This window comes from Nannobrachium achirus (assembly GCF_963921795.1).
Source record: "Nannobrachium achirus genome assembly, chromosome: 22".
Classification (NCBI taxonomy): domain Eukaryota; kingdom Metazoa; phylum Chordata; class Actinopteri; order Myctophiformes; family Myctophidae; genus Nannobrachium; species Nannobrachium achirus.
In genome coordinates, this window is record NC_137829.1 from 855,246 (window position 1) to 882,409 (window position 27,164).

The 27,164-nt window shown below is 46.1% G+C and overlaps 1 protein-coding gene across 1 annotated transcript in view; it reads left to right on the forward strand.

The window, feature by feature from the left end:
• The window catches only part of myo1b (myosin IB), a 171,322-nt gene that overhangs the window by 112,077 nt on the left and 32,081 nt on the right, over positions 1-27,164 (forward strand). The window contains exons 8-16 of the mRNA XM_080753508.1: positions 1,802-1,949; positions 6,225-6,343; positions 9,333-9,419; positions 10,535-10,600; positions 15,282-15,386; positions 17,811-17,873; positions 18,893-19,093; positions 20,076-20,302; positions 21,574-21,774. Coding sequence (XP_080609634.1) covers positions 1,802-1,949; positions 6,225-6,343; positions 9,333-9,419; positions 10,535-10,600; positions 15,282-15,386; positions 17,811-17,873; positions 18,893-19,093; positions 20,076-20,302; positions 21,574-21,774 — 1,217 coding nt within the window. The remainder of the gene's footprint in view (positions 1-1,801; positions 1,950-6,224; positions 6,344-9,332; positions 9,420-10,534; positions 10,601-15,281; positions 15,387-17,810; positions 17,874-18,892; positions 19,094-20,075; positions 20,303-21,573; positions 21,775-27,164) is intronic.

Below are 27,164 nucleotides of genomic sequence, written 5' to 3' on the forward strand. Positions count from 1 at the left end.
ACATAGCGATATATAGCGATTTTCATTATTTCACAAAAGCATAAACTGACTACTTGATATGAAGGATATTGATGTAAATAAGATATCCGAATGGGTAAATATATTTTATATGCCCATATTTACAATTAAAGGATAATATAATGTAAGAGGTCACTTCCTCAAAACTTGGGCTGTGGAGAAATACAGACAGGGACACTGGGAGAGGGGAGAGAGGTGAATCGACTGACGACGTATGAGTCCAGTAGCCAATGAACTGCGCGTTTGAGACTCATTATGCAGAAACCAGCACAAACACACAGATAGCAGGAAAACCACTGCATGTCAAAAGTTGCGTTTTTTTTGGTGTAATTGAGGCCAGGAAACATTAAAAAAAGCATAAAAAACTCAAAATGTATTTTTGGATGTCACCACCCCTTTAAAGCACAGGGGCCCCACAGTGGGCCCCACAGGGCCCCACAGGGGCCCCACAGTGAATCCTTGTACCCAGCAGGGCCCAGAATTTGGTGCGACACCCCTGGCCACGTGAGACTAGCCCCCCCCCCCCCCCCCCCCTCCCCCTCCCCCCCACCCCCCCCCCCCTCCCCTGTAGTGCAGCTGCAGTCCTCTAACACTGTGACACTGGCACAATAGCGGCCGGTCCCAGCTAACAATGGGACTCTCCACTGGGTACCAGGGCCTGCTTAGTCCAAGACAAAGATGGCAAACACAGCTTTTTCCTTCCCTCAACCTGGCCTTTCGGTGTCAACACGTCCCCGTGTGTGCAACAAATCACATTCCACGCACAATGAACTCAACACTTTTCCAGGGTGCACCCGGCTGTGGAACCTGCTTTTATAAACCTTTTCCCACCAAACAAACACCCACCTCACTCCTCCTCGCACGCAGGGTGGGTTTCTCAAAGTGGTTGACGTGACCTGAAGTCCCAGGATACTTTCGCTAATTATTTGGAATTCATCAATATCACTTCAGCTTAGCCACTTAGACCCTCTACACTGTAGGCCTACTCTGTTGAAAAATGTTCATGTTTTCAAACATTTTCAAAAATGGTGGAAATGGCAGATCTACAAGCTCACAACCTCGTCGCGATGTGACGGGTTGTGAGCTTGTAGATCGGCTATTTCCACTATCAATGTTCTTTTTTAAGTATAAAGTTGTCAAATATGTCAGTAATTTCTTTGTATATTTAGGTTATGTGTCATGTCTGCCATGTGCAACTTCAAAGCCAAACAGAAATGTAATTGTCAATGACAAAAAACACAATTAAATCGTTAATCGCAATTATTTGAGTGACATTGAGTACCTGAGATGAATAACAGTTTAAGTCCGTATTTTAAAATTTTGGATAAAGATTTTTTTTTCTTTTTTTTTTTACCAGACTGTAAACCACAAACTAAAAGTTTTTAGTTTCTTAAAGTCTTAATGTACTCCCCCCTCATTTTATTGAGTTAGATATTCTTACTTAACTCATATATATTAGGAATTATAAGACATAATACTTATGGAAAGTGGAAAAAACAGTATATCTCCAGCAGTTTGTGGAATAACAGTCTTAAGTCTGTACAAGCAATATTCATCAGACAAAGGGAGCAGATAACATTAAAACGACAATTAAACAAAATGAGGGGGGAGTGCATTAACAATTTAACAGATTAATAATGACTAGTTTGTGGTTTACAGTCTGGTAAATCCAAAAATATATATATATTCAAAAAAATTCAAATATGGACTTCGTCTCTGGTACTATTAATAGTCATGTAAAATGTCATCTAGTGACAGCCCTACTCTCTCCTCTGCCCCCCAGAACGCCATGCAGATCGTGGGCTTCATGGAGGACGAGGTGCAGTCCGTCCTGGAGCTGGTGGGGGCCGTGCTGAAGCTGGGAAACATCGAGTTCAAGCCCGAGTCTCGCTGCAACGGCCTGGACGAGAGCCGCGTCAAAGACAAGAACGGTAAGGCTCTGACCGGAGCCGAGGGTCTGAGCGAGTTGGGAGGCAAAAACCCATGACCGAAAGGGATATTTCACGTTCAAAAATACATTGGGTCATTTTATCGTCAACTCAGGCTCAGCTCAGTTTTGAAGTTGCTCGATTCAGTATTTAGATATTTGATATTCAGTTTATCAGACATGCCCACTTCCTATACAAACCCATTGTAACTTCAGACTCCATTTTAACCATGTTGGATTCATAGAAGAGTAAACACCCGTCCTTGGTTTCTGCCCCCCTCACGTATTAGGAGGGCAGCATGAGTCACCAGAACCAAGGACGGGTGTTTTCAATTAGCCAGTAGCTATGCCCCTCCCAAAAAGCTTTTGTCCAATGCTAGCATAGAATAACTTCCTGCTTGCCTTGGCAAGCTGCCGGTTGCTAAGCTAGCATTGGACAAAAGCTTTTAGCTTTAATCCAACATGGTTAAAATGGAGTTTGGGGCTGGGGTGTGCTTTACGGGAGGAGTAGGACGAAGGCTCTACGTCCTCCCGGTGGGGGCTCCTCACTGGCAGGTGAGTCAGTAGGATACAACAGTATGTCCTCCCGGTGGGGGCTCCTCACTGGCAGGTGAGTCAGTAGGATACAACAGTATGTCCTCCCGGTGGGGGCTCCTCACTGGCAGGTGAGTCAGTAGGATACAACAGTATGTCCTCCCGGTGGGGGCTCCTCACTGGCAGGTGAGTCAGTAGGATACAACAGTACGTCCTCCTGGTGGGGGCTCCTCACTGGCAGGTGAGTCAGTAGGATACAACAGTACGTCCTCCTGGTGGGGGCTCCTCACTGGCAGGTGAGTCAGTAGGATACAACAGTATGTCCTCCCGGTGGGGGCTCCTCACTGGCAGGTGAGTCAGTAGGATACAACAGTATGTCCTCCCGGTGGGGGCTCCTCACTGGCAGGTGAGTCAGTAGGATACAACAGCAGTGATAACACAGATACAGTATGTGTGTGGGGAGGAAATGGTTGTCGGAACGACTACATTGTGGAGAAAAGTTACAACTGTACATTGATTGCTTTTTTTCTCCATCTGCACAAAATGTATTATCCAAAGATAGCCGAGCTTGTAGATCTGCTATTTATTTATTTTTATATATAAAACACAATACTACAGTAATTGGTATTATTAAAAGGGAGATATAATGGACCGAAGTTAAGTTTCCTGACTTTTTGTGTGTAGTTTATCATGCACACACATTCAACTTAAAATAAATAAAAAGTAATATAGAATTAGATAGTAAATAAATAAATAAATACATACAAAATGGTACAGTTCAAGTAAAAAAATTAAACAATGTAATTATACTAGACCTTACCCGTACAAAGATATGTGCTCCAAAATATGTGTGGGTTGTGGGGAAAGTTACTGTAACTGGTGCGTGCGTGAGAATATGTGGGAGCATCATAATGTAAGGAGCAGCCCATGGAGGAGTATATTTATGATTTCCATACCCGTTGGAAGATGACCCGGTGCATGCATGACCCATGCGAGAGAGAGAGAGAGAGAGAGAGAGAGAATGTGTGTCTCTTCACTGCAACATTCCTAACTGTGAGAGAGGTGTGTGTGGGGCTATGGGATCCCATGGCCTGGAGGAACAGACCGTAACCCTGACAACAGGCTGAGCTGAACAGGCTGTGCTGTACAGAAGTGGTGAAGAAACGCTAATAAATAGCTTGAATTTGGGAAAAATGGAAATCGGGCTCCGTCAGTGTCTGTATAATGCTAATGGCCAATGCCATGTGAAAATTGGGATCAGTTGCTGAAGAGATAAAGGTGGAAATGCATTGTGACTGACCTACTGACTGACTGACTGACCTCTCTCTCTAATTATATAATGGATATTGCATGGTACCCATCTAAAATGAAGCAATAAGCTACAAGAGGCATGTGGTTACCTTGTATTTTATAACGACTGAGAGGCGTGGTGCCGAGTGTCTCCAACCCTCTCAGCCGTTATAAAATACAGGTAACCACATGCCTCGCGTGGCTTATTGCTTTTCTAAAACGGTTACAATATGGCAACATGAAAAATCATAGACATGTACCAATTAAAACTGTATTTTTTAAAAATCTATTTCACGGATAATTCACTACAAGGTCTGCAAGAAAGTAGTTCCCAGCTTTTTTGCCAACAACACAGGTGCACTGTGGAAAGAAATAACACACTGATTCAAGGTGTGGATTATAGTCTCATATACCACAGCAATTAAAGGGAAACCAGCCAATCAGAATCAAGGAATGGAACTAGCCGTTTTAGAAGGGTAGGTTTGATGTGTCACACACAGTAAATCTCAGTTAACACTCTCTCTCTCTCCACGTGTCCTGCCTTCAGTCTGTCGCTGTAGAGCCACTACTGCCACCTGTTGGTGGTTGTACCAATAGCAACTTAAAGTCACTGTTCTGTGTTGTTGTGTGACTCTCCTCCTTGCCAGGCAAATATGAATATTTGCATGTTTTTTTCTTTTGAGAGAATATCCATATTCACATTCATCACTCACTGTCAAATTGTACTAACATCATGTAGGGCCATTTCTCCTGCAGTCTAGCCTTAAAGGGATATTCCACCAAAAAATAAAATAATAATAACTTTTGGTGATTTTATCGTCTACTCTGGCTTTTGTGAACACCCTGGACAGATTTTTATTTGCTTGATTTAATATTTAGATATTTGATATTCATTTTATCAGGCCCCATTCCTATACACACCTATTGTAACTTCAAACTCCATTTTAACTGATAGATTTATCAAAAACACCCCTCTTCTTTTTCTTGTGACGCATACTGTCCTCCTAATACGTGAGCTGGACGTGTTTCTTTTCCCATAACGTTTTTAATTTATTTTTAATAATCTTTTGATCGTATTATTTATTTTCCTCTATTTTAATTATTAAAAATAAAGGAAATGTGGTGCTCGACATATTAAGCTTTTTCATGTCAAGGACCCCCTAGAGTTTTTACATGTATTTGGCCGTTGACCCCCATCTCAAAATATTATGTATCAGGGGGACCCCCCAGAAGCAAATATTTGAGTTACAAATGTTTGCTTTAAAAAATAAATATTCAAAGATTTACCAAAAAAATCATGATTAAAAAAATAAGGCAGATCTACAAGCTCGCATTATGGCGCTGCTTTATCTGTTTTATTTTTATTGCAACCATAGGTCGCAAGTTATCTCCGTGTATCTCTGAAGGTCATGCCTGACACTGTGGTTCCTCTGACACATTGCTGTGACATCACAGGTGATATCACAGGCGACATCACCTATGTAAAAGTCCATATATGGGTATTCCCCAGAATCCCTTTTATGCCCATGTATGAAGAACCCTGAGGTCATCGATATACATCACTGGCCAGATGGCCAAGACATGGCCCATATCTGTGTGGCTCGTAAAAAAGGGATTGCATGTTGTGATGTCATGGGAAGCACTCTAACAGAATCCCTTGTATGCCCATATATGGACTGAGATCACTGATGTCATCAATATTAAGCCCATATCTAACAGGACTTTCATATGGGAATGCCCATATATGGAGGAAGACAGCCCATATCGGTGTGGCTGGTTCAGACAGGGATCTCCATGTATGAGCATAAAAGGGATGTACTATATACAGTACATGGATCTCCATATAGGGGTACCAGGGGTCTCCATATATGGGTAACTCGTCCGATATACATCACTGGCCAGATGGCCAAGAATTGGCACAACCTCGTCATGGACACATGTCGCCCTGAGGGGTTGACACTAAAGTCTTAGAGGCACTTGCCCGTCGGGCAAGTACAGGTCATGTTCTAATTGCCCAAAGGTCATGCCCACTTGCCCGAAAAGTAAATTGTTCATTATAAAATGACAGGTAAGGTTTGAATTACCGCTCAAATGAACTCTTATTTCTTTACTTTCTGGGGCTGTGAAATAAAAAATATCATACCTAAATACCTCCAAATCCAAATACCCCCCCCCCCAAAAAAACGCTGGCCTCGTTCAGGTGTTTAGACAGATATCTTGTGTTGTGTTTATAGACAGTTGCATCCCCTCTCAAATGAGCACTTGCCCGGTCGGGCAACCTGAAAGCAAACTTCACCTGCCCGAAAGGTTTATTTACCTGCTGCGGCAGGTGGGTAAGCCTTAGAGTCAATGCCTGGTTAAAGCATAAAATAATGGTTAAAGTGGTTCCAGGTCTTAATGGGCTCATATGTGTGTTCTCCTGTTCGATATGTCCTACATGTTGTTTATTCCACAGACCTGAAGGAGATGTGTGAGCTCTTGGGCATCGAGCAGTCAGTCCTGGAGAGAGCATTCAGCTACCGCACGGTGGAGGCCAAGCTGGAGAAGGTGTCCACCACTCTCAACGTCGCCCAGGTCAGAACATAACCATGCATACTTTGAACCAGGGCTCTACAGCGGTTTTCAGGCCAGGGACCCCTTAGTTGAGAGAGAGAGAGAGATGAAGCAGGGACCCCTTAGCTGAGAGAGAGAGATGAAGCAGGGACCCCTTAGTTGAGAGAGAGAGAGAGATGAAGCAGGGACCCCCTTAGCTGAGAGAGATGAAGCAGGGACCCCTTAGTTGAGAGAGAGAGATGAAGCAGGGACCCCCTTAGCTGAGAGAGATGAAGCAGGGACCCCTTAGTTGAGAGAGAGAGAGAGAGAGAGAGAGAGAGAGATGAAGCAGGGACCCCTTAGCTGAGAGAGATGAAGCAGGGACCCCTTAGTTGAGAGAGAGAGAGAGAGAGAGAGAGAGAGAGAGAGAGATGAAGCAGGGACCCCCTTAGCTGAGAGAGATGAAGCAGGGACCCCTTAGTTGAGAGAGATGAAGCAGGGACCCCTTATTTGAGAGAGAGAGAGAGAGAGAGAGAGATGAAGCAGGGACCCCCTTAGCTGAGAGAGATGAAGCAGGGACCCCTTAGTTGAGAGAGAGAGAGAGAGAGAGAGAGAGAGAGAGAGATGAAGCAGGGACCCCTTAGTTGCCAGCTCCAGGGGAATTGGGGAGCACCTGGCTGGCTAGGGGGAGGTAGTATAGAAACCAGGACTACTGCATGTTTTTGTGAGGGCATATACCCTAGGAGACACGGGGAGAACATGCAAACTTCACACAGAAAGGCCCTATCTCCAACTCCACCTAGGGTGTGGGTGCTGATGACGCGGAGGGAGGAACACGCCCCCAGCACCCAACCCCTTAGCTGAGAGAGAGATGAAGCAGGGACCCCTTAGCTGAGAGAGAGATGAAGCAGGGACCCCTTAGCTGAGAGAGATGAAGCAGGGACCCCTTAGCTGAGAGAGAGATGAAGCAGGGACCCCATAGCTGAGAGAGAGATGAAGCAGGGACCCCATAGCTGAGAGAGATGAAGCATGCAGGGACCCCTTAGCTGAGAGAGATGAAGCAGGGACCCCTTAGCTGAGAGAGAGATGAAGCAGGGACCCCTTAGCTGAGAGAGAGAGAGATGAAGCAGGGACCCCATAGCTGAGAGAGAGATGAAGCAGGGACCCCTTAGCTGAGAGAGAGAGAGATGAAGCAGGGACCCCTTAGCTGAGAGAGAGATGAAGCAGGGACCCCTTAGCTGAGAGAGAGAGAGATGAAGCGGAGTGCATGAGAGGATAAAGAGATGTTACTTCCCCCTGACTTTGCCCAAGTGGCTGCTGACCCACATGCTCGTCAGACGCTACATGCAGACCCTTCCATTATAGATGAGCTGAGCCTAGTCTTCCTGCAGGGAAGGTGAGATGGATGTGGGTCACAGTCTGAGGGCTAGGAGAGGTCACCACCCAGCCCTCCAGCAGAGGAGAGATGCCACGGGGCTCAGTGTTAATTTTGGCAGCAAATGTTTGATTTAGTTTTAGTTGCAGTCTTTTGAATGAAATGCCATTTAGTTTTAGTCATATTTTAGTAATCAGAGATGTTTTAGTTTTAGTCTAGTTTCAGTCGACTAAATATCATAATATTTTAGTTGACTAAATGTACAGTTGATTTTGTCGACAAAACATTTTTGGCGGGCCTTGATGGTGTTGTAATGGCTGATTTTACACACTTGGTTGCACTCTGAAAATAGCCGATCTACAAGCTCAAACTTGTAGATCTGCTATTTTCAAAGTGCAACACCCGAGTGCAACCAAACATAAAATGACGTGTCTCTTAGTTCTACTAGATCTCTTCTCCACTAGTCCCTACCGTGAAATTTTAGTCTAGTTTTTATTTGTTGACAAAATTGTCAATTATATTTAGTCTTAGTCATCACAGCTTAGTTTTTATTTAGTTTCTATTTAGTTTGCGTCAATGAAAAAAGGTAGTCGACGTACATTTTTCGTCACAGTTTTAGTCGACGAAATCAACACTGATGGGGCTCTGAAAGCGGCTTAGAGCTGTCCCTCTCAACGTTCCCAAACGGGGCTCTGAAAGCGGCTTAGAGCTGTCCCTCTCAACGTTCCCAAACGGGGCTCTGAAAGCGGCTTAGAGCTGTCCCTCTCAACGTTCCCAAAGCTCTGCCGAACGTCGTGAAGGCATCTAGAGCCGTCTCGACACCGTTCGAGTTACTGTATGTGCCGATCATACATGGTGTGAAGATAGACACAGAATGAAGCATGACTAGAGGGGAAGCAGTTCGGCGTGAGTCACAGAAGGGGCGGAACACAGACCCGGGAGGAAAAGCACAGTCGCCCCCCCAAACCCCCTCCAACTTCACGAACACATGCAAACTGGTGTACTGCGCGTTCTGCTGAAGTCTCGTGGTCATTATTACACACACACACACACACACACACACACACACACACACACACACACACACACACACACACCCCCGAACCATTCCGTGTCTTGTTGTTTGCCAAGTCTACATGAGGGTTGACAGACTCTACTCACGACTGGCTCTCCGCCAAAGCAGATGAGTCTTCCTCATAGGAGTTACAGTAGCACTTTAACCCCCCCCAGCCAGAACACGCCCACTCAGACAGCTTGGACGTATAATTTACCCCCGGTGCTCCGAGGAGGAAGCTCTGGAATGGGAGCGATGCAACGATGTGCTTATTATTATATGCACTTTCACTGACACGACATCCCATCACGCTCGCAAAGTGGCCTGGGTCCTGCGTTCCTTTCGGCTGTGACTCTTGTTTAACTGTATCATATCACGCACTGTACACATCCAAATATTTACAGCAGCTGTCTGTCTCGCTCTAAGCACTTTAAACAATGCTCATGTATTTCCTGTATGTGTGTGTGGGGGGAAAGGGGGGGGGGGGCAGTAGCTCATTAAAATGAGGATGCATTTCTTGGGAGTTTCTTGGAGTATTAAAACAGCATTTCTTGGGGAGTTTATTTGAGTATTAAATCAGAGATTGGATGTTTAATTTGCAGGCCTACTACGCTCGGGATGCACTCGCCAAAAACCTGTACAGCCGTCTGTTCAGCTGGCTGGTCACCAGGATCAATGAAAGCATCAAGGTATGAAGTGTACGGATGTAATGGAAACCATCAAGGTATGAAGTGTACGGATGTAATGGAAACCATCAAGGTATGAAGTGTACGGATGTAATGGAAACCATCAAGGTATGAACTGTGTGGATGTACACTTACTAGAGCAGGGGTCTTCAACGTTTTCAGGACAAGGACCCCTTAGCTGAGAGAGAGATGAAGCAGGGACCCCCCTCTACATTATTGTACAAATGCGTGATGCAGATTTTCATCGATTTCATAGATAGATTCATAGACTTGTTTGACAGCACTATCATAAGTCTGTTGACCTTTCACTCTGTACTTGGTCTGATCTTTTTTCACCTCTACACCAAACCTATTTGCCGAAAATAGCCGATCTGCAATCTCTACAAGAGCTTGTAGATCTGCTATTTTTGGCTAAAGTTCTCCTCAGAATAGGGATGCGAGGGTTCAAGTAAGATTTGGTGGCCCCCCTGTTGAAGACCCCTGTTCTAGAGCAGTGTTTTTCAAACAGTGGCTTGGGACCCATGTTGGCCTAATGGGCCCGTAGTAAATTATCCATTTTGTTTTTCTCTCCTTCCGTTCCCTACATTTTGTTTTTAATTAACATTACGAAAGATTTAGAAACGTGTCAAACACAACTTGTAATGTTCTTTTCAAAAGAATTTCATGAATAAAATAAAATAAATGGAGATACTGTAGCCTGCACCTCAGGTTTGACATTGGCCTTTGACAGCTAACCCTGTCAGCCGGCACTAGCGACCTTAAGCAACGCTACGGCAACGGCAGATGACAACGGTAAACGGAAATGATCCACGCTCGATAGATAAAACTGCCGTCGCCCCAGCCGTCCCTACTACGGCAGAAGGTCCCTTCCCACGTAGCGCCTACTCCGTCTGCTGTGTGTACGCGTCGCCATGGGAACCAAAGCGTTCAGTGAAAGGGGTGGGAACCCGTCGCCGCAGGGGCTTTGCTTAACCATTTTGATCGCTACGGCGATTACGTCATAGCAGCCGTAGTCCGCCTGGCGTTGCCGTCCTGAGAATCATCTAGCTTAAACTCGCTATTAACTTGTCAAAGATCCCAGCATATTTCTCCTCGTTAAACTCTTTTGTCGTCCGCAGGCTCAAACCAAAACCAGCCACAAGGTGATGGGCGTCCTGGATATCTACGGCTTTGAGATATTTGAGGTAAGAGTTAAAAGACTTCCGGCTTCGTTTAAACTGCGTCATATCAAGTGAGATTTAGCCCTCCGGTCTGCACCAGTCTGATCAGGTCATGCAGAGACTACCTAAATGTTTTTATTGTATTTTTAAGAGATTAAAGGTAGGATAAGTGATATTAATTTGGTTAAAACAAAAAAGTTGATCCATGGGTCGGCGGTTCGAATACCGTCTTGGGCAAGACACTGAATCCTGCGTTGCCTCCAATGGTGTTAGCTTGCCAGTTGCCACCATTGGTGTGTGAATGTGGGAAGTGAGGACGCAGGCGTCGAATGTTCGCCACTTCACTTCCCAATGTATGTATGAATGAATGGACCATTGTAAAGCGCTTTGAGTTCGCAGCGTGCTTAGAAAAGCGCTATAAAAATGCCCTCCATTATAAACAAAAATAAAAATATCACTTACCCTAGCTTTTAATTATGTGCAGTGCTCCACAGGCAGTTGACTAACAGTTGGCATGTTTAGAAACACGTGCGGCTGACTACACATCAGGCACGTGCACACATAGACATCAAAGGTGGCTTGAGACCATGAATGCAGTTTTTACTATGGTGAAAGAAATGCCATACCTGAAGGTGGCTTTCAAGAGAATTGCCTTGTCCAAACTCTCCTGAACTTGAATGCAGCATCTCAAGTTGAAAGAATTGCTCTCTATGTAGAAATCCATGCCATACGCCACACCTCCAGTATATGCTTAGTTCAGTGTCGTATCAAGCACAGAAAATAGCCGACCTCCAAGCTCACAACGCCTCGCAGCGACGCGTTGTGAGCTTGGAGGTCTGAGGTCTTGGAGGTCCTGCTATTTTCGATATTTTCACCAAAAGGCCCTTTTAGGGATTTCAGCCCCTGCCTCTCTAACATGCTCTGCATGTCCCTGACTGACTGCACATGTTGAGGTTTTATTGCATGTCTTCAAGTCCCTGTGTTTTTCACCCCCACTCACCATCAAGTTGCTCCCTCTCTGTCCTGCCTGTTGTTTTGTGTCCGGGGTTTCTCCAGGACGCAGTAAGTAACGCCCTGCTGCGGTGTGGCCAGTGTGTGCATGCTGTGATCTTATTAACACATGGGCTGCTCAGGTTTATAACATTTCTAGCTGTTGCTGCTGCCGCCGTTCACTCACGCTTTATTTTGAAGAGCCTCGGAAGCTTCGTGCGTGTGCACGTGGGTGTCCACTGACGATTGAGGAAGAAAATCCATTTGTTTACAAACGCTCGCGAAACTAAAATCCAAACGGGAGCCGACCATCGCGTTATAGTGTCGCCGTGAAAACAATCAGATCTCTGCTTCCCTGGCGTTCTTTTCACCTCATTCAGAGATAAAGCCCTTTTTATGTTTCAGAGTAGAATGGAAATCAATGTAACCAGCTCGTGCCTTTTTTTATCTCTCCCTCTCTCTCTCTCTCTCTCTCTCTCTCTCTCTCTCTCTCTCTCTCTGCTACGGGGTGACGTATGGACTCGGGTCATTCAGAGGGCAGGCAGCTGCACGTACAGTTAACCCTTCGTTGACTCGTTCAGGGACGAGACAACTCCTTTTGGCAGGGTGACACCTAGTGGCCTTAACTCGTTACTGAACGAGTTTGGCTCCTTGGGTGTTAATTAATCCTCTAGTATTAATTCAGCTCCTCCCCCCGCCCCCCAGAAGGCCAAGGGTGCAGCAGCGGCTGCCACGCACACACGGCTGAAAGGACGTTCTGCCCCAATGTGTCTTTTTCTGAGGCACGACGGACTTTCCATTACTCAGGGGATATTAATACAATCTCTGAATAAATTCATCACCAAGACATTTTCTTCACCAATGTGTTTGTTAAGCTGTCTAGTAACACATATAAAAAGTGTATAATAAATGAAATAAAAATTAATAATAATAATCTACTTTAAGTAGCATGTGAGGAGTCAAACTAGGTTTTTTTTCATGATCTGAATCCATGTTTTGCACGTAAAACAGTCCTTGGGCTAAAAACGGCCATAGCCACTAAATAGTCACTAAACAATTATTTTGTGAGTGTTTTTGGTGCAAAATAAATGCTTGCAATGGATTCAAAATCATGAAAAAAAAAAAATTATACTTTGACCCCTCGAATGCAACTTAAAGCAGATTTTATTTTTGGTATTTTTTTTCCTGTATAGTAAAGTGAATGGGACCCCAACTTTCAGCAGCTGTCACACATTCTCCTAGGGATTTTGAATTTCAAACTTTGTTACTGTAGATGTGTTACTAGACACGTTTACAATTGGTAAAGACATTTCTTGGTAAGGAATTTATTCCCAGATTTGACATTATTGTGATAATTATTCCCTGACTACCTTTCTGGAGTGAATTGATGAATTTACCCAACTCTGTAAAACTGGAGCGCTTTGTGGCTTAAAAAAGATCATATTCTCATCTGGGAATGTGTTGTGCTGAGTCTCTACTCCTAGGCTTGTCAGGAACATGACATGTAAGGTTTGGCTCAATGATCAATATTAAAAAGTAAAAATAAAATAAACCGATAATTATGTGAGAATGCTACTGTAGCTGAAAATGACCGTTTGATTCCTCTACCATTGCAGTCCAGTTAGATGAATCTCAAATTAGCCAGACAGTTTCCCTCAGCCGGCACTAATGCCCATGATTTGAGAATGTTTGGCGGATCAAGCTGGTCACAAACCACCGTAGTTACAGATGTCTCTGGTTTTCACAGAATGTGTCCGTCTGTCCGTCCGTCCGTTCAGCTGGGTTGTCCGTCCGTCCGACGGTCCGCTGTCCCTTTGGGGAAAGATGAGAAAGATGCTTTTACATTTTGTCTGTGTTTTGTAGAGTAAAGATAATAACCTCCTGCTTTCTCTGTCAATGGAAACTGAGAAGCTGTTCTAGCTTTACCTGAGGTTTTGCTGTACAACCTGTGGTGGAAAGTAGAAGTCCTCACGTACTGTACTTGTAATATGTACAGTACATTACTTGAGGACTACAGTACATTTCTTTCTTTGCTGTTGTTGAGTATACAGTGTTTACTGTTTAGTATTTCCAGTTTTCAATACTTTTACTTTTACTCCACAAACATTTTACTTTTCATTCCACTACAATTATTTGACGAACAATATGTTTTTATACTTTTACTCAAGTACAGAATGTGAGTACTTCTTCCACCACTGTGTGTTGTACAGCCAGCGTTGCGTCCTTTAACCCTCTGTGTTGTTGGAGTAGACCACGCTCTTCTAACCCACTCTGCTGACCAGATGGATGTCTCCTAGCTCTGGTCCGTAGTGTAAAGCTCCTTTCAGATGGAGGGCGGTTGACGTGCCCTAGCGTTTCATTTTCAATGAGAGGCGGGCGATCGTTTGGGACACGCGGAGAAGTTGAGGAGCGGAGAGGCAGGCAGACGCGATTATGAGCGATTGTGCTCGCGTCTCCACCGCGGTGCGATCCCCGCTGATCCAAGCGAGAACGACCGCGTCAACCGCCTCCCGTCTGAAATGCGCTTTAGAAGGAGTCAGGTCCATTGACCCGATTTTTCCTTCCCGGTGGAATCTTTTTCTTTCTGGACAAAAACTGTATTTTAGACATGAGGTGGGGGGCTAAAGGTGGTTGCACACTGCTGCGTTTTTCGGGCCGAATATCGGAGTGAATTTCGGAGCACGCAAATAAAAAATCAACCTCACGTTATGTCAGTCACGTTTGCACACTGCCGTCCGTTTCGCGCACCACTCGGTCCCTTGCTCTCTCTATCTCTCTCTCTCTCCTTGCCCTGAAAAACGCATTTCGCAACGAAAAACGCAGCAGTGTGCAACCACCTTTAGACTAGTGTTCCCACTAAGGAAAGTAGGCTTCGAACACCTAAAACAGCTTTGTGTTGGTATTTTTTTAATTCTTACCACAGACAATAGGCTACGCAGTCAGGGCTGTGAGTGCAACGGCTCATGGGTCCCAATAAGCGTTAAGGAGAAGTCCTTCTGAAGCTATGGACCAGAGCTAACCGTCTCCTAACCTTCTGAAGCTATGGACCAGAGCTAACCGTCTCCTAACCTTCTGAAGCTATGGACCAGAGCTAACCGTCTCCTAACCCAGCGTTGAGGCCTCCACCCAGGCCAGCCCACTTTGCCACTAAACGGTCGTAATTGGCTCTATAATTGGTCAAAATTGGGGTAATGGCGGTGGCGAGGGAGTGAAAGCGATTTTATGAAATGGTAAAGGAATTTTGTGTCATTATTGTTCAAAGAAGTGTGTGCGTGTGTGTGATCTCAGAAGAACGTCCACGGCACGCTCGGCCCGACGGCGATCTGGACACTTGATTTAACTTTACACCCAGCTAGTTGTCCAAAGGCTCTCCAAATCACTGAGCTCTTTGTTTTTTTTTTCCTTTTTTTCAATAACTTGTTTGCAGGAAAAGATGAGACTGCAATAAATCCGTCATCAGCAATAGTGAGACCTCAGAGGCTCCGTTTGTTATTGTAGCACTGTCTCTCAGAGAGAGAGGGAGAGAGATGAATGCCGTAGAAAAGTGCCATTTTTGGCCCACAATGTTTCTGCCTGTCAGTGACGATATTAATTATATATGTATTTTTCTTGGTAAATTATTCAGAACATTATTAGGCATGTTTTTTTCCACCAGCCTGGAACTAACTGTTTGTCCCCCCCCCCCTCCCCCTTGTGGACGCACGTGGCGCTGCAGGACAACAGCTTTGAGCAGTTCATCATCAACTACTGCAACGAGAAGCTTCAGCAGATCTTCATTGAGTTGACCCTGCGAGAGGAGCAGGAGGAGTACGTCAGAGAGGTAACCCATGTCACTCTACCCATGGATCCTGGGCCCTGGGTTCAAGGATGAACTTACATTTTGTGCTTTAACTATTGAAAAATAGCGTATTTACAAGCTCACAGCGCGGCAACGAGTGCCGTGCTGCGAGCTTGTAGATCTGCTATTTTTGAAAAATCTTGAAAATCTTGAGTCTTTGGATATTTCAAGTCCTTCTAAGGTTTTTTGAAAAACCTATGTTTATATTCAGTGCCAGTGGTGCTCAAACCTTTTCATGTGAAGGACCCCCAAAATGATATGTGTTTGGCCATGGACCCCCATCTCAAAATATTTAGTTCCAGGGACCCCCCAGAAGCAAAATTTGAGTTACAAATGTTCGCTCAAAAAATACATATATTCAAAGATTTGCACACATTTTCACGACTTTTCAAAAGTGCGGCACTCGGTGCCGTGCTGTGAGCTTGTATATCTGCTATTTTTCAATAGCTAAAGTATAAAATAATTAGGGCCCCCTCCACCTTGGGCCCTAGTAACTCAGTCCCAGTCCCACACTCTGACTTAATGTGCAACATTGTTTTCTCACTCAACAGTAAACAAACCAACATAAAGTTTAGGTGTATAGAGAGTATATGCACATCATTCAAAGGTGACAATTGAATACCTCCAAAATGACACATTAAACCTTGGCCACATTGTCAAATAGTACAACGCCTCGCAACTCCCCCCCCCCCCCCCACCCCCACCCCCCACTCATTTCTCCATCTCTCTTTGCCTCTGGCTTTCCTCTCCCTCCATGAACTCCGTATGGACGGAAGTGATCCCTCACTCTAGAAGGGTAAACACCCCGCGCACGCACGCACACACACGCACACACGCACGCACGCACGCGCACACACACACACACACACACACACACACACACACACACACACACACACACACACACACAGGGGCGTCACAAGGGGGGCGGGGGGGGGGAGTGGGACTGAGTTACTAGGGCCCAAGGTGGAGGGGCCCTAGTAACTTTAGCTATTGAAAAATAGCAGATATACAAGCTCAGAGCGCGGCACCGAGTGCCACGCTGCGAGCTTGTAGATCTGCTATTTTTTTAAAGTCGCGAAAATGTGTGCAAATCTTTGTCTTTGACATCTTTGACATGAAAGATTTTGAGCACCACTGACATGGAAACATAGGTTTCTTGCACACATTTTCACCATTTTAAAAAAATAGCAGATCTACAAGCTTGCAGCGCGGCACTTGGTGCCGCGCTGTGAGCTTGTATATCTGCAATTTTTGAAAGGTTAACATTCATGGGGGGCCCGCAGTGAATCCTTGTACCCAGGGACCCAGAATTTGGTGTGACGCCCCTGCACACACACTCACACACTTCGGATCTATGTTTGCTTTCAGAGCTCTTAGTGTGTGACTGCTCCCCCCTCCCCCCCACCCCCCCCTGGCCCCGGTCCAGTGGGGGGGGGGGGGCGCATGGGAAAATACCACAGCCTGCCTGACCAGGGGGATAGGGGAAGGCCACCAATCAGGATGCTGGATGTCTCTGCCTTAGATGGTTGGCTAAACCAACCATCCCAGCATAGAAGCCACGCCCTCCCCCAACTGCACTACGTCACCGAGAGACGAGTTCAAGCGCAGACTGAGACTTAACCGAAAACCTGAAATATTGTATTATTATTATCGCTATTATTAGTTTTACCGTTTAGGTCAGGGGTCTTCAACAGGGGGTCCCCAGAGTTACTACAGGAGGTCCTCCAAATCTTTGAGTGATAGAAACTTTTTTTCTCCTTTTTTATATTAACCACTTGAACCCTAGCGTCCATATTCTGAGAACTTTAGCCAAAAATAGCAGATCGATCGGCTATTTTTGGCAAAGAGCTTTGGTGTAGAGGGGAAAAAGAGTAGACTAAGTACAGAGTGAAATATCTGAAAACACAACTTGACACAAATCCAAAATACATTGATGATTGTATTGTGCTGTCAAACAATGAAACTATATAAAAAGGTTGTGGTGGTCCCCGCTTCATCTCTCTCTCAACTAAGGGGTCCTTGGCCTGAAAACGTTGAAGACCCCTGGTTTAGGTTGAAGATTCTGCAGGGATTTTGAGACATTGATTTGGACGTCCACCACAGTAATGACGGTGTCCCTGTATACTATCCCAGCTATGTCCGTCTGTTTGTCCAAAGGCCATCAGTTGGGGCCAAAAAAAAAAAAAAAGCCATGATGTGATTAAGTGACAAGCTTTTTCCTCACGTTCCAGACTCTAAGTGTGTAATGACTGGTCTTAATGACGCTAAGACCTGTTAAGATCTGTGTAAGTGACTCCAGGTGACCGGGAGAGAGAGAGAACAAGCTTTCTTGGAAGCCTGAAGTGAAAGTTTCTGAGAACAGAGTCTGACCTCTCTGATGCCATGTTCATTTGTTTCTCACAGGGCATCGAGTGGACCAACATCGACTATTTCAACAACGCCATTATCTGCGACCTCATTGAGAATGTGAGTTTGTTTTCTCAGTGTCTCCCAGTTCTTGGAAAGCAAAACAATGCAATTTAGGCAGGAATCCCCAGTCGATTCGAACTTGGTACGGCAATGGCAAGCCCTCCTCTCCGTCTGGAGAGACATGGTCGACACAGGCAGATGTACAGTATTTTGATGCTCAGAAAGTGGACACCATGGGACAGTTGTATGCATCGACTGGAAGTGCCTCTCTGGCAGCACAACAATAATGGCAGCTATTTTCCTATGTTGGTCATTATTTTATCAAGACATTCTGTTGTGAAAATTGGCAATCTACAAGCTCACACTATATTGCATTGTGATGTGCTGTGAGTTTGTAGGTGGGCTATATTCGGCAAGTTGTCATACAGCAAGTTATCGAGGCCTTATACAAGTGTGTAAATTGTATCCTATGTATAGCATTTTTCAGGTGATAACTTTATGAAAGCCAATATGAGACGACGCTGCTTGCTTTAACACAGGACAATATTTATTCATTCAGAATGAAGTCATTCTGATCAGAGATATCAACTTAACCGTTAAATAAAAGTAATATCCTCATTTGCAAGCCTCAAAGCATGCAAATGAGACATGTATGTACACAGTGGTTCTGTGTTCAAATGAGACATGTACACAGTGGTTCTGTGTTCAAATGAGATGTACACAGTGGTTCTGGCTGCTTTTTGTTGACCGCTTTCCAACCAGAGAAATGATTAGAATAATGTTTACATGCTGATATTTTCCTGAATCTGAAAAGTTTTTTTTTACCTCCCCTCTCCACCTGAAAATTCCTTCCAATCGACGGGATCGGAATATTATCGTCCAAATGACGTGTTTGACGTGATGGCATCTAATATTCTGATTGAGTTTTCATTGGGAATATTAAGTGGAATATTAGGGTCCACGTAAACGCAGTCAGTGACGACAAAACACTATCGCATACTGTCTGACTTATAACAATGATGACGGCAAGCATCGTCGTCATCACCACCATAACCGTCTCTCCGCCCCCTTTCCAGAACCAGAACGGCATCATGGCCATGCTGGACGAGGAGTGCCTGAGGCCAGGGACGGTCACCGACGACACCTTCCTGGACAAGCTGAACACGGTGTGTGCCGAGCACCAGCACTTTGAGAGCCGCCTCAGCAAGAACTCCAAGTTCCTGACCGACCAGAGCCTCCCGCACAACTGCTTCCGCATCCAGCACTATGCCGGAAAGGTACCGTCCACTCCACACTCACTGACCGCATCCAGCACTATGCCGGAAAGGTACCGTCCACTCCACACTCACTGACCGCATCCAGCACTATGCTGGAAAGGTACCGTCCACTCCACTCTCACTGACCACATCCAGCACTATGCTGGAAAGGTACTGTCCACTCCACTCCACACTCACTGACCGCATCCAGCACTATGCCGGAAAGGTACCGTCCTCTCCACAGCACACTCACTGACCACATCCAGCACTATGCCGGAAAGGTACCGTCCACTCCACTCTCACTGACCACATCCAGCACTATGCCGGAAAGGTACCGTCCACTCCACTCTCACTGACCACATACAGCACTATGCTGGAAAGGTACTGTCCACTCCACTCCACACTCACTGACCGCATCCAGCACTATGCCGGAAAGGTACCGTCCTCTCCACAGCACACTCACTGACCACATCCAGCACTATGCCGGAAAGGTACCGTCCACTCCACTCTCACTGACCACATCCAGCACTATGCCGGAAAGGTACCGTCCACTCCACTCTCACTGACCACATACAGCACTATGCTGGAAAGGTACTGTCCACTCCACACTCACTGACCGCATCCAGCACTATGCCGGAAAAGTATACTGTATTCCACTCTTGTGGGACACTTGTGGGTCATAATCGTTTCTATGTTGAGAAATTATCATATATTTTCAAATATTTAAAAAAACAATACTGGAAATGGCCGATCTACAAGCTCACAACACGTCGCGATGCAACACATTGTGAGCTTGTAGATCGGCTAGTTCCACTATCAATGTTCTTTTTTAAGAATAAAGTTGTCAAATATGTCAGTAATATCTTTGTCTATTTAGGTTACGTTTCATATCTGCCTTGTGCAATTTCAAAGCCTACAAGCCAAACAGAAATGTAATTGTCAACAACAGAAATCGTGACAGCCCTTATTGGTTACTTTACAACACTGCTTGCCACCCGCCCAGGTGCTGTACCGCGTGGAGGGCTTCATGGACAAGAACAACGACCTTCTGTACCGAGACCTGTCCCAGGCCATGTACAAGGCCAACCACAGCCTCATCAAGCTGCTGTTCCCTGAGGGAAACCCCGCCAAGGTCAACCTGAAGAGGCCGCCCACCGCCGGCTCCCAGTTCAAGGCCTCCGTGGGCGTTCTGATGAGGAACCTGCAGACCAAGAACCCCAACTACATCAGGTGAAGCTCCTTCTCCTTCCCTTTAGAACCCCAACTAATTAGGTTGAAGCTCCCTCCCTTTAGAACCCCAACTACATCAGGTGGATCTTCTTCTCCTTCCCTTTAGAACCAGGGTTCCCACGGTCATGACATTCCTGGAAATATTTTGAAATTAGAAAAATATTTTTCCAGTACTGGAAAAGTTTTGGAATTTATCAAGGGTCCTGGAAGGTCCTGGAAAAAATATCTATGCATTGTCTTTGGTTATTGATTTTGTTAATACCTCTGAAATGACAAATTAAACATGGGCCAAATTGTCAAATATTAGAGGCAGAAATTGTGTACAAAATTCCTCAACTCTTAGTGCTCGTCAGGGTGGGGGGTCCCCAGTTAAAACATGACAGATTATTTCGGGGGTCACAGCCTGAAAAGGTTTAGAACCACTGGCATACACTACCTGTCTTTGGGCATTGCGCATAGGAGTAAGCGACTCGTTATTGAGCTGAATTATTGTTATATAGTCCTGGAAATTGGGTTAAATATTCTGGAAAAGTCTTGGAAAAGTTTTGGAAATGAATTGGTAAAAATGTGTGGGAACCCTGTAGAACCCAACCTCCTCGGGACCTGAGGTCCGCAGGCAAGGGGCTCCTAAAAGTCTGTACTGCAAATTACGTTACAAAAGGGTGATCGGGCCTTCGTCATCCGAGCTCCCAAGCTCTGGAATTCGCTACCCGAGAACATTCGCCTCACTTCATACAGTATATGGGTACCAGGGGTCTCCATATATGGGTAACTGGTCCGATATACATCACTGGCCACCAAGACATGGCGCAACCTCGCCCTTTAAGGCAAGGTTGCATGTCGCCCTGAGGCGTCTTACTAGTTTATTTTCCCCTCACTGTGTGACTAATAAAAAAAGTGATTTCTAATGATCCATAATTAATGAAAACAGATTAATTTACATCCATTATTTTTTATTGATAATATAAGCAAATGGAAGAGAGTCCTTTTAGAAAAAGGAATACGGACTTAAACATAAAGGCTTCTCAATAACGAACCAAAACATGGCTGCTGCTCTGTGCAATTAGCAAAAACTAAACTGCCAACAAACAAAAACATTAAGCAGCTTTCTTTAAAGACTTTTGACATCGATTCATAATTAGGTACGCATCACGATTAATCTGTGAATCAGCTCTATTTTCCACCCCTACTTGTACGTAAAGCGCTATGAAACGGTTCTGTCAATGAAAGGTTCCTATCTAAATAAAACAAGGACTCCTTTTCACCCGCAGGTGCATCAAACCCAACGATAAGAAGGCGGCCCACATCTTCACAGAGTCTCTGGTGTGCCACCAGGTGCGCTACCTGGGCCTGATGGAGAACGTACGTGTGAGGAGGGCGGGCTACGCCTTCCGCCAGGCATACGAGCCCTGCCTGGAGCGCTACAAGATGCTCTGCAAGCAGACCTGGCCCCACTGGAGGGGCCCTGCTAGGTGAGCCCTAAAGCCCCCTTCATACTGACCCTAACTCACTGGAGGGGCCCCGCTAGGTGAGCCCTAAAGCCCCCTTCATACTGACCCTAACTCTGCCTGGAGCGCTACAAGATGCTCTGCAAGCAGACCTGGCCCCACTGGAGGGGCCCCGCTAGGTGAGCCCTAAAGCCCCCTTCATACTGACCCTAACTCACTGGAGGGGCCCTGCTAGGTGAGCCCTAAAGCCCCCTTCATACTGACCCTAACTCTGCCTGGAGCGCTACAAGATGCTCTGCAAGCAGACCTGGCCCCACTGGAGGGGCCCCGCTAGGTGAGCCCCAAAACCCCCTTCATACTGACCCTAACTCACTGGAGGGGCCCCGCTAGGTGAGCCCTAAAGCCCCCTTCATACTGACCCTAACTCACTGGAGGGGCCCCGCTAGGTGAGCCCTAAAGCCCCCTTCATACTGACCCTAACTCACTGGAGGGGCCCCGCCAGGTGAGCCCCAAAACCCCCTTCATACTGACCCTAACTCACTGGAGGGGCCCCGCTAGGTGAGCCCTAAAGCCCCCTTCATACTGACCCTAACTCACTGGAGGGGCCCCGCTAGGTGAGCCCCAAAACCCCCTTCTTACTGACCCTAACTCACTGGAGGGGCCCTGCTAGGTGAGCCCTAAAGCCCCCTTCATACTGACCCTAACTCACTGGAGGGGCCCTGCTAGGTGAGCCCTAAAGCCCCCTTCATACTGACCCTAACTCACTGGAGGGGCCCCGCTAGGTGAGCCCCAAAGCCCCCTTCATACTGACCCTAACTCACTGGAGGGGCCCCGCTAGGTGAGCCCTAAAGCCCCCTTCATACTGACCCTAACTCACTGGAGGGGCCCCGCTAGGTGAGCCCTAAAGCCCCCTTCATACTGACCCTAACTCACTGGAGGGGCCCCGCTAGGTGAGCCCTAAAGCCCCCTTCATACTGACCCTAACTCACTGGAGGGGCCCCGCTAGGTGAGCCCTAAAGCCCCCTTCATACTGACCCTAACTCACTGGAGGGGCCCCGCTAGGTGAGCCCCAAAGCCCCCTTCATACTGACCCTAACTCACTGGAGGGGCCCCGCTAGGTGAGCCCTAAAGCCCCCTTCATACTGACCCTAACTCACTGGAGGGGCCCCGCTAGGTGAGCCCTAAAGCCCCCTTCTTACTGACCCTAACTCACTGGAGGGGCCCCGCTAGGTGAGCCCCAAAACCCTGCTCATACTAAACCATGCATGGGCAACTGGCGGCCCGGGGGCCACATGCAGCCCCCATCTTCACATAATTTGGCCCGTCCGGCCTCCAGTCGTTGCACGTCGCTCCAATGAACTGAAGCGGTGGATGAGGCATCGAGGCTTTTTATATCTATGGCTGAAACAACGTAAACGTGGACTCGCCATGTGTTGTGGTGACGATTACAATGTCGGGTCGTAAATCACCAGTTGCGGGACGAAATCAGGACCATCAAAATATCCAGCGCTCCTCTCCAAAAGTTAGAAGTGTTAACAGCTTGAAGTGCCAAAAAAACGCACAGTAATGCCATGGTCCATGGTATTACTAGTACACCAGTTACTAGTAATTTTGGTATTGTGGGCAGGTGCCAAGTTCTGCTGGGAAAGGAAAATCGACATCACAGTACCAGACGCATACGCAGAAGGAACTCAGGATCAACACAAATTTAGGTTACCTTAAATGACCCGCCCAATTGATCAGCGTATGACGTATCATATGGCTCTTCCGTAGTGAGCAGGCGGGGGAAGTTTCCCTGTGTAGGACGTGGCGCGTGGAAGGAACACGTTATTCCAACCAGTTCCTTTCCCCTCCATCAGGCGCCCCGGCCAACCAGGGGGAGGCATTATAGATACCAGGATTACTGCATGTTTTTGTGAGGGTATCTACCCTATATGGAACACGGAGAGAACATGCATACTTTACACAGAAGGGCCCTTTCGCCAACCCCACCTTCAGCCCCTTAGGCTTAATCTGTGCCTGACTGGAACACTTGTCTTTGCCCACAGGGCTTTGCTATTGTCACCCTCAACACATGCATGGTTGCACACGTACACACGCAACTTGCACGCTATACCAAAAACACGTCTTCGCAAAAATCTCAGCAGCAATCTTGCTTTCTATTTTCTTTTTTCTTTTTTTTGCGCAGGCAAAGCCACCAGACATCACCAAGCAGATTATCACTCACTCTACAGAGAACAGTGCATGTTGTGACGTCTCTCTCTTCTCTCTTCCTGCTGTTCCGTAGTGCTCTGACTCACGTGTTTCATTCACGGTGTCGATAACGGCAGTGACTCACGTGTTTCATTCACGGTGTCGATAACGGCAGTGACTCACGTGTTTCATTCACGGTGTCGATAACGGCAGTGACTCTCATCTGACTCACGTGTTTCATTCACGGTGTCGATAACGGCAGTGACTCTCATCTGACTCACGTGTTTCATTCACGGTGTCGATAACGGCAGTGACTCTCATCACGTGTTTCATTCACGGTGTCGATAACGGCAGTGACTCTCATCACGTGTTTCATTAACGGTGTCGATAACGGCAGTGACTCTCATCTGACTCACGTGTTTCATTCACGGTGTCGATAACGGCAGTGACTCATCACGTGTTTCATTCACGGTGTCGATAACGGCAGTGACTCTCATCACGTGTTTCATTCACGGTGTCGATAACGGCAGTGACTCTCATCACGTGTTTCATTCACGGTGTCGATAACGGCAGTGACTCTCATCACGTGTTTCATTAACGGTGTCGATAACGGCAGTGACTCTCATCACGTGTTTCATTCACGGTGTCGATAACGGCAGTGACTCATCACGTGTTTCATTAACGGTGTCGATAACGGCAGTGACTCTCATCACGTGTTTCATTCACGGTGTCGATAACGGCAGTGACTCTCATCACGTGTTTCATTCACGGTGTCGATAACGGCAGTGACTCTCATCACGTGTTTCATTCACGGTGTCGATAACGGCAGTGACTCTCATCACGTGTTTCATTAACGGTGTCGATAACGGCAGTGACTCACGTGTTTCATTCACGGTGTCGATAACGGTAGTGTCGATAACGGTAGTGTCGATAACGGCAGTGACTCTCATCTGACTCACGTGTTTCATTCACGGTGTCGATAACGGCAGTGACTCACGTGTTTCATTCACGGTGTCGATAACGGCAGTGACTCACGTGTTTCATTCACGGTGTCGATAACGGCAGTGACTCACGTGTTTCATTCACGGTGTCGATAACGGCAGTGACTCACGTGTTTCATTCACGGTGTCGATAACGGCAGTGACTCACGTGTTTCATTCACGGTGTCGATAACGGCAGTGACTCACGTGTTTCATTAACGGTGTCGATAACGGCAGTGACTCACGTGTTTCATTCACGGTGTCGATAACGGTAGTGTCGATAACGGTAGTGTCGATAACGGCAGTGACTCTCATCTGACTCACGTGTTTCATTCACGGTGTCGATAACGGCAGTGACTCACGTGTTTCATTCACGGTGTCGATAACGGCAGTGACTCACGTGTTTCATTCACGGTGTCGATAACGGCAGTGACTCACGTGTTTCATTCACGGTGTCGATAACGGCAGTGACTCACGTGTTTCATTCACGGTGTCGATAACGGCAGTGACTCACGTGTTTCATTCACGGTGTCGATAACGGCAGTGACTCTCATCTGACGCCTAAAACAAACATTTTGTGGCTGTCGGGCAGAAATCTGTGTCTTATCCGTTTTTTCTTTTTTCTTTCTTTCTTTTTTACCCATTAACTCATTCTTAGTTTACGGCCGTAGAGCCCGGAGATTTCTCTATGTCTTTCACTGCCGGCTTCTCCTACCTGTTAACGTGGGCGCTCATCCAGTTCCCATCGTGCGTGATCGGACACTGCTATGCATCGTGTGTTCGCGTATTCCATCAGCTTCTCAAATCCGTTGAAAGTTTTTCAATTGATCAATCCGTTCTCCATCTGTAAGCTGCAGAGTTTATACAGAAAGCTAACGGGCCAAAATAGACGACGGACCATCAGCTTCCGGTTCAGGGGCTCAATGATAAGTGGTCCGCTCAATAATGTGTCCGTGTAGAAACCGATCACAGAGCATTAGTTCCGGCCTATTTTAGTTCCGCTTCGATACGGGCATGGCAGAGAAGGGGTACAAAGGGGTATTTTTTTGGCAGCAAAATTGTTAAGACCTGGAACCACTTTAACCATTACTTTATGCTATTAAAAGATAGAAGATATACAAGCTCACAGGTGCCACGCTGCGAGCTTGTAGATCTGCTATTTTTTGAAAAAGCTTGTTTTGTTTTGTTTTTTGGGAAAAAAGCTATATAAAAAAGCTATAGATATACAAGCTCACAGCGTAGCACCGAGTGCCGCACTGTGCGCTTGTAGATCTGCCATTTTTGATTCTTTTTTTGCAAATCTTTGAATATATCTTTTAAAAAGAGAACAGTTATAACTCAAATATTTGCTTTTGGGACACATAATATTTTGAGATGGGGTCGGCGGTCAAATTCTAGGGGCCCTTGACATGAAATAGTTTGAGAACCGCTGACGTAGAAACATGCGTTTTTTAAAAATCGGGTCAAAACAATTCAAATACCTTTTTTTCAAAAATAGCAGATCTACAAGCATGTACATCTGCTATTTTTTCTGCGATAGTTAAATCATAAAATAATGGTTAAAGTAATAATAAATTCCAGGTCTGACTTAAATGGTTAATTAATTAACGCTGTACTTGCTCATACTGCAGCGTTACACACGAAATTATCAAAAGTAGCAGATCTGTGACTTTTGCCATTCATTTATTTTGTTTGAATTGAAGGATATATGAGTCATATGAAGTTTACACTCGACAATCTGGTATCTTGTCGCCCCACCCACCCCTTCTGTAGCTTCAGTTGACCATAAATTCACAAGACGCATCTCCTCCCGTCGACCATCACCCTGTACCTGCGTGTGTGTTTATAGTGACCGTCAGGCAGGCAGTCAGTCTGTCTGTCTGTCTGTCAGTCACGCCACACGTCACACTTTTCCCCCACTCATATCTCCGCCACCGTTGCCCCTATCCATGCCAAACTTTGCACACACACTCCTTGCCTGCCAAACCACAACCTCCACCCCTCATTTCTCACATGGCCCTCTTCTAGCGCCACCATGAGGCAGATTCTTGCTAAACACATTTTTGGACACTGCTCCTACAGATGTTGCCCTAAAATCACGCAAAGCGGCACACAGTATGTCTAGAGTCCTGTCATCAACATGGATCTGTCCCATTTAGCACCACCATCAGTCTGATTTTTTAAAAACACATTTTTGGCTCCTACAGATTTTGCCCTAAAATCAGCGTCCAGGGGGAGGCA